General features: G+C 34.0%; 1 protein-coding gene across 1 annotated transcript; it reads left to right on the plus strand.

Annotated features, from left to right (window-relative positions):
- The first annotated feature begins 4,761 nt into the window (after positions 1-4,761).
- On the plus strand, positions 4,762-5,802 carry LOC120078944 (E3 ubiquitin-protein ligase RSL1-like). The gene has a single exon (XM_039033153.2). The coding sequence runs from the start codon at positions 4,993-4,995 to the stop codon at positions 5,800-5,802; it is 810 nt and encodes a 269-aa protein (XP_038889081.2). The 5' UTR covers positions 4,762-4,992.
- Positions 5,803-7,443: the final 1,641 nt, after the last annotated feature.

The following is a 7,443-nucleotide window of genomic DNA, read 5'->3' on the forward strand; positions in this document are numbered from 1 at the left end:
CCAACATTGTTTTTGTCTTTACTTTCGAAAGTTAATGTCATTTGGGTTGGATCTCTCTTTATTTGGTAAGGGCATTTTTTTACAATTTTCTAAATGATTCTTCATAGTCCCATTACCATTACGTTTAGAATGACATGCATAGACAACTCCAAAGTATTTACATTGATCATGAGGGTCTTTAGGATCATCTTTTAGCCTCTCAAAATGAACCTAATGTTGAGGATGATGCCCTAAACTCTCATTGGGTCCTGTAGTTTGTAAACACATGTATTCAATGCTTGTGATTTAATAATATATGATATTTTCTTCACTGTTGTCTATGAAACATGAGATATTTTAATTTCTTTACCACAAACCAATAAACTAATATCTCTGGTTGTCGTTGTAACTTAAGCATGTATGTGGAGACATACAACTGAATCATGCCTTAAGTGATAACCAAAATGGTCTGTAGTATATGGATATAGGAGGAAAACCTTATCCTGGTGATACTACGGATGCAACCCGCTCTGTAAATTGTTACAAGTGTTGTGACATGTTACAGATGGTCTGATCCTAATCATTCATGTGGAGACGTGCGAGCAGAGGCATCCTATACAAAGGAGTTTGTATAAGACTGGACCACGAAGTATATAGTCTCGTTATATAATGTCGTTCATGACAGAGACTTCACTTCACTAGGATGACCATAGGTAACATGACCTTAATCCTGAGTGAGTTGGAAACTTCTGCCTTTGAGGGCGGTCCTTTGATTTGCATGGGTATGAGTGGCCAGATTTTTGACTCAAACCTACCACTTTGAGGATTCGTCTGATTATGGAGCTGGGAACTCAGCTACACAAGATAAAATTCACTTCTTCCCCAAAGTAGGGGTAAGTAGATAGATTGCTCCCTTAAAGGCTGATTCCGGGGCTTGAACGAGGTGGCACCACACACCTTTTCATGGCCTAAGAGGTGTCCACTCATAGTAGGACTATGATGTATTGTTCATTAGAGGGATTAGTGGCACTTAAGAAGTTAGATGTAACTACAGGGGCAAAATGGTAAATTGACCCATCTGTACTTATGAGCATCTGTAAAGGGTTATCGTATTGTTGATTGGTTATATCCGATAGATGTAGAAATATATCTGTAGTGAGAAGAGTGCAGCTGTCAGTCTTTAGTGGAGTGCTCGACAGTTAACGAATGGTGGATCTCGTGGCTAAAGAGTTTAGTTAGCTATTCACGTACTGTTGGAGCTTCAAGCTACAGGTCCATATGGTCCCCTCGGTAGCTCAATGGATTCAAGTTGAGAATCAGTTTTTGGATCAATTTGAAGTGTTCAAGTTGACAAGAGAGAGTTTGATTATATATGATTTAATTAAACTGGTTCAATTATATATGATATAGTTGACATACATTAATTGGAGGAAAAGGATATAAATATGATTTATATCTAGTAGAGGAAAAAAGAACTATGGTTTAAATGTTGCATATGATGTGATATTAAAACTATAGGTTATAAATATAATATGATAAGTTAGTTATTATATTTATTTATAATTAAACAATTATGAGATAATTGTTGGTGGTTTTCTCCATAACCGTGCGTAAAAGTGGGAGGTTGCATTTAGTTTTCATAACTGAAAGGATAAAATGAAAATAGTTTTCATTTTGGAAAAATCAGATAATCGCTTAATAAGTGGTACACTGCCTATCGTTTAACTCATGAGAGCCTACACGCCAGCTCAAAGTGTTTTCCTAAACGATTGTGTACACGCGCGTCTGTCTAAACGATTGTGTTGTTTTTCTAAACGATCGCATAGATTTTACTAAACAATCACGCGTCTAAGCGAGATTCACTAAAGGATCGTCTAAATGATTAGACCTAATTTTTTAAATGATCGTGCACCTTTTCTAAACGATCAAGCACAAGGCTATATGATAGACACAAACTTCTCCCACTTGCATGGTCGTTGAGTACGATCGTTCTTTCCTCCTTCCCTCTACCAAATCCAACAAAGACCACACCTCCTGGATTCTCACTCCGGGAATACCAAGGTCACTGAGTGGTGGTGTCCAAGTTGTTGGTTGTTCGTGTAGAAGACTGTTCATATGCTGAGCGACGGCGAAAGTTATAGGTAGACGATTGCAGCAATAGAGAGAGGTGTTGTTCTTGACGAGAGCGAGAGATAAACAGAGGAAGAGTTCTTTAAAGGTGAGTCTCTCGTTTCCTTGTATTTAATTTGTTGAAAGCATGTCGTAATGTGTTCTAAAATGCATAACTTGTATGTATGTTTGTGAATGCTTTTATTTCTGTCACAATGAATTTGGAACGATCTTGCTTCCGCTCATAGGTACTTTTTGATAAGAGTTCCTTCACTCAAACCATGGATTTTTCACAACATTCCTTCTTTTCATTGGATTTGGAATATATGATGTCTCATTTGCTAAATCAACATCAATGACATTTGTATTGGCATCCATTTCTACACGCCGTTCATTTTTTTAAGTATCAGTTGCAATTCCATCAAACTCCATATCCATTGGATCCATGTAAATCTACTGAATAAAAACTTACTTGAAAATTATTGTTATCAACTGATATTGATAGAAAAACAACTACATTAACTAAAAGGCAACTAAAAGGTAACTTCTCGCCAAAGAGTATTAGCTTAAAGGTTTGAAGTTGAACCACACCATGTCATTATCACACAATTCACATAATAATTTTCTTCTCAAGTTAATAAAAGCTATGTTAAATATTGATTTTTTTTCCATATTGTTACCGAGACCTATATTTAGACCCAACAATTCACAGAATTATTTTTAGACCCAACAATTCACAGAATAATTTTTAGACCCAACAAGACCTATTTTTGCTCAGACTCAAAGTTACCAAGTTCTTCATCTTCATTTCAATCTTACAGAAAATTGATTTAGTATTTTAGTCGTTTACTATCACAAACTCACAGAGGAAAAAAAAAACTCAAAGTAATAAAATGAGGGAGGAAAAAATTACCAACTTCTTCAGGAGGATCGATGGAGGGGAGGCTGATGGTGACCGAGGGTAGGCTGACCATTGATGGACGGTGAATAGATGGTGAACGAGGGGAGATGACGATGAACAGGTTGACAGACGATGGTGAACGAGGGTTGGTGGACGGATCAATGGACGGTTGGCTTCAATGGCCGGTTTGCTTCGATCAATGGATCACTGGGGCTGGGCTAGGCTGCAAGCAATGATGGACATCGGACGGAGTCATTGAGAGCTGCGACTGAAGAGTTGAAGGCGAGTGCAGAGGGTTGAACTGAAGACCCTATGCAGAGCGCGAACGACTGAAGACAATGAAGAGGATGAAGCGCGACTAGCCCTACGAATCATGAACTCCAATTTATTTTATAGGCGTCATTGTAATTTTTAAATATTAAATCGGTCGGGTCGGTCAAGACTCGATTGACCATCTGCACCGACCATCGTGACAGTCAGTTCAGAAAACCATAAACTGATGCCAACCGAAGTTTATTGATTTTCGATTGTCTGACTTGATTTTGGCCGATTTTTCGGTCTACCATGCTCACTCCTACTAGGGACTAAGAAAAAGTTCGACAATGTACCCTTAATCCTGTTATTTCTAATTTAAAAAGTTTAAACTAATCTCCTTTTAAAAACTAGTTTTTCTAACATCTTTTCACTTAAGATTTTTTTGTAAAATAAATTTAAATTTAAATTTGAATTTGAATATCTTGTTTAAAAAATAACAAGAATTACGATAGAACAAAAAAAATATGATATATATAATTGACAATATTTATTTTAATTATATAACGTAATATATGTAAAATGGAAAAAAAAATGTAAAATGAGTATGCCCGAGATATCCTTGATAAGGGCAATACAACAAAACAAATATGATAATGGACATTATGGAGAATTTTATATGAGGATCAACTTACCAAAATTTTCTTGACTTACCAAAATTTTCTATAAAGATTTACCAAGATTTTTGGTAAGGGATAACTAAAGTAACACTTACAATCTTTTTCTTTTTTCAGCTGAAAAGAAATCTCAGTTATCTATTAGAAAAATGTGTTTCTTACGGGAAAACTTTCTTTCTATTTTTCTAGATTACCCATTTAGGGCTTCGTCAAATGTTTTTCTATGGTGTTTCTGAAGATATTCGGTATGAATCTTTTTATTTAAGAATTTAATTTACTCGTAAAATAATATTTCTCTCTTCTTTTTCTTCTCTCGTAAGGACCTAGTCGATTTATTACGAGAAAAATTTTTCTTAAAAGATATCCAATCGGATTTCAACAAATGTTCCTTCCATTTGAAATCCAGAAAAACATATTTTGTCTTTTCCGAGGATATCTCCAAAAATCACAACAAATCCCCAAATAAAAGTTGAAAAAACAAATCTAACAAACAATACTGGAACAAAATATATATTATAAATTGTATTTGGAAATGAGTGAAACTTCACGATTCTAAATACATCTTCTTATCTGGTTTTCATTGTTTGGAGCAAATGAGAAACAGTATGGAGAAGTTCGTGGGTTGAATTTGAATGTGGAAGAAAAGTGGATTGCTGAGAAATGTGGCCAAAGTGACATCATAATAATAATAATAATAAAACCATCTAAATTGTTATAAGTCACTTACTATAGTCTATATTTATCAAAACACAACGTGATTGAAGGTATAAATTAGTTTATAAAATATCGATTATAAATAAATTGATAATTTCCGTCTAGTTAATTAATCCTTGATGAAAAAAAGATCTTGAAACCAACTGAAAGGAAGTTTTAGGGGCATTTTTCTTGGTTGGAGAGATTTTTAAATGGTAGAGTCAAAAGGGGTTGCTCTTAAATGAATCCACAACAACCGAGCAGTCATCTTCATCCTCATTCTCCTCTGTTTCTATCTGCATTGGAAATAATGGTTCCCATCCCACATTTTGTTAATTCTTCCTTTTAAATTCAGTTTTCTGCGGCCCAAGAATCTCTCTAATGGCGTCACTACATTCCCACCATGCCTTTAACTCTTCCTCTTCCCACTTCCTCCATGATTTGTCCGATGAAAACTTCGCATATGAGTTACAGCTCCAAGAAGCAATCACTTCCTCCTTATCATCAACTCCAGCAGAAATCCCCAATAATAATTCTTCCCCAAAGCCCCAAGATTCAATCTGTACAATCTGCACGGACGCCAAATTGGCTTCCGAAATGTTCACAAACGGACTCTGTTCACATACCTTCTGCACCGATTGCATTTCAAAGTACATCGCCGCAAAGCTGGAGGATTCAATGGCGGTGAAATGCCCGCAGCCCAAGTGCGGGACGTTGCTGGAGCCGGAGATGTGTAGATCTTTCATTCCGAAAGAGGTGTTGGAGAGGTGGGGTGATGCTCTGTTTGAAGCGATGATTCTGAAGTGGAAGAGATTGAACTGTCCGTTCAAAGACTGTTCGGCGCCGATGATTTATGAGGGGGATGAGAAGGGGGTGACGGCGGTGGAATGTCTGAACTGTTGGAGATTGTTCTGTGCGCAGTGTAAAGTGGGATGGCATGGGGATATGGAATGTAGAGAGTTTGAGAAAGTGCGGAAGGAGAACACAGAGGATATGATGACGATGAAACTGGCGGATGAGAAGAAATGGAAGAAATGCCCTAATTGCAAAGTTTATGTTGAGAAAACTGTAGGTTGCGTCCATATTATCTGCAGGTTACTTTTCCACTTCTCCTTCTCCTTCCTTCTTCTGCATCTTGTCCTAACTTATATCTATTTTCCTGCATTTTATCAAATCCGTCCGACATCTTAAAGTCCACCAAATATTGCTTAATCTTTTAATTTACATTTTCATTTTGGTTTATTTATTTGTTTTCTTTTTTTTTTATTTTTAAAATGCCACCTTACTCATTTGGTTTATTAAAAGTTCATTTTCGTCCCTTCATTTTTATTTTCAATATGAACTTTTTGAAAATATAAACATCATAATAATCATTCTAAAAATATAAACAACAATGCAGTATTTAAATTTTTGGCTCTTGAAGGAAAGAACTATCTTAAATGATAACTACCTCTTAAATACTATTTTTATATCCAATTAGTTACTGCAACACTATTTCAAGCCTCTTTATTTCAAAATCTACCATTTATTATAGATTTTACTATTTTACATTTATCATTTTTTATACCCTAATATCTACTATTTAATTCTCAAACTAAAATAGTATACACTTCAAATACATACTATTATATCCCAAACTAAAATAATTTATAGTTCGAACACAAATTATTATAATCCAATTATAATAACTCATAATTATAGTAACCAATTTTTTAAAAGTACAATAATAAGGATTAAAATGATACAAAGACCAAATTGAATTTAATTTGAAAGTATATGGACTAAATGAATATTTACACCCTAAGAAGTAAATTGAAAAAAAATATGTTAAATCTCATCGTGGTCTAAATGTTATGTTTCTTTTTTTGTAGCCATACTTGTGTGGAATATCTTTTTCATGTTGGACAGCCAAAGAGATGAGATGCACTAAGATTAGGCTAACCAATTTTCTTTTCCTTGTGGTGATAGAATAAATGAATATCCTAAGCACTCCTAAAGAACACTATAATATTAGACTTCTATGATTCACTAAAATTGCAAATTTGGTCTTAATTTTATCGAAAATTGATGTAATAGTACTTGAGTATTTATTAGGTTGAAATGGTTCAGAACTAAAAATGAAGATAAATGAATGAGTTTTTTTTATGACGTTTATAGGTGTGGAACGCAATTTTGCTACAGCTGTGGAGCTAAGTGGGGTGGTGGCCATGCTTGTCCAAACTCAGCTTATGAACGTACTGTCTATCATTAATGTTAATGTACAGAAGAAAATTAGAACTTAATTCTTATGATTTAAAAGTTTTGCTGCATTCATATAATGTAAGCTATTTTTGAAGTTTTATGAAAAGAAATTTCAACTTGTGAATTAATATTTAACTTTTCGTAAATTAGAGATCATATTTGTACTTTACCTTTTGGATTTTATGTGAAAATTTGTAATGGATTTTTAGATAACCTAGATTTTGGATGGGATATTATGAATTAAAAAATAAAACTAGAAGCATGTTTTACTTTTTAAAAAGGGGTTTCAAATATAGATAGAAAAATGTTTTTATGTGTTTTTTTTAAAAAGAAGTTTATCAAACTATTGTTGGTAAAGAAACATAATTTTTAAAAACAGAAAAATGGTTATCAACAAACTTAAAATGGTACAAGTTTTATTTTTGCCTTAGGATTTTAAGCTAATATTAATTTGTAGTTGAATTTATATGCTTTGGCTCTTGTAATGTTTAGGTGTATAACAATTTAACTAATGTTTGTGTTAAATGATGTTTTATTTGGAAGAATACATTAAAAGTATTTGTATAGAAAGTGGAAACACACTATGAAATG

Source organism: Benincasa hispida, chromosome 1 (assembly GCF_027475165.1).
Source record: "Benincasa hispida cultivar pf3 chromosome 1, pf3_genome.v1.1, whole genome shotgun sequence".
In the NCBI taxonomy this organism is placed as follows: Eukaryota; Viridiplantae; Streptophyta; class Magnoliopsida; order Cucurbitales; family Cucurbitaceae; genus Benincasa; species Benincasa hispida.

Coding starts and splice junctions, on each gene's coding strand:
- LOC120078944 (XM_039033153.2), top strand. CDS start 4,993: ATGGCGTCACTACATTCCCACCATGCCTTTAACTCTTCCTCTTCCCAC.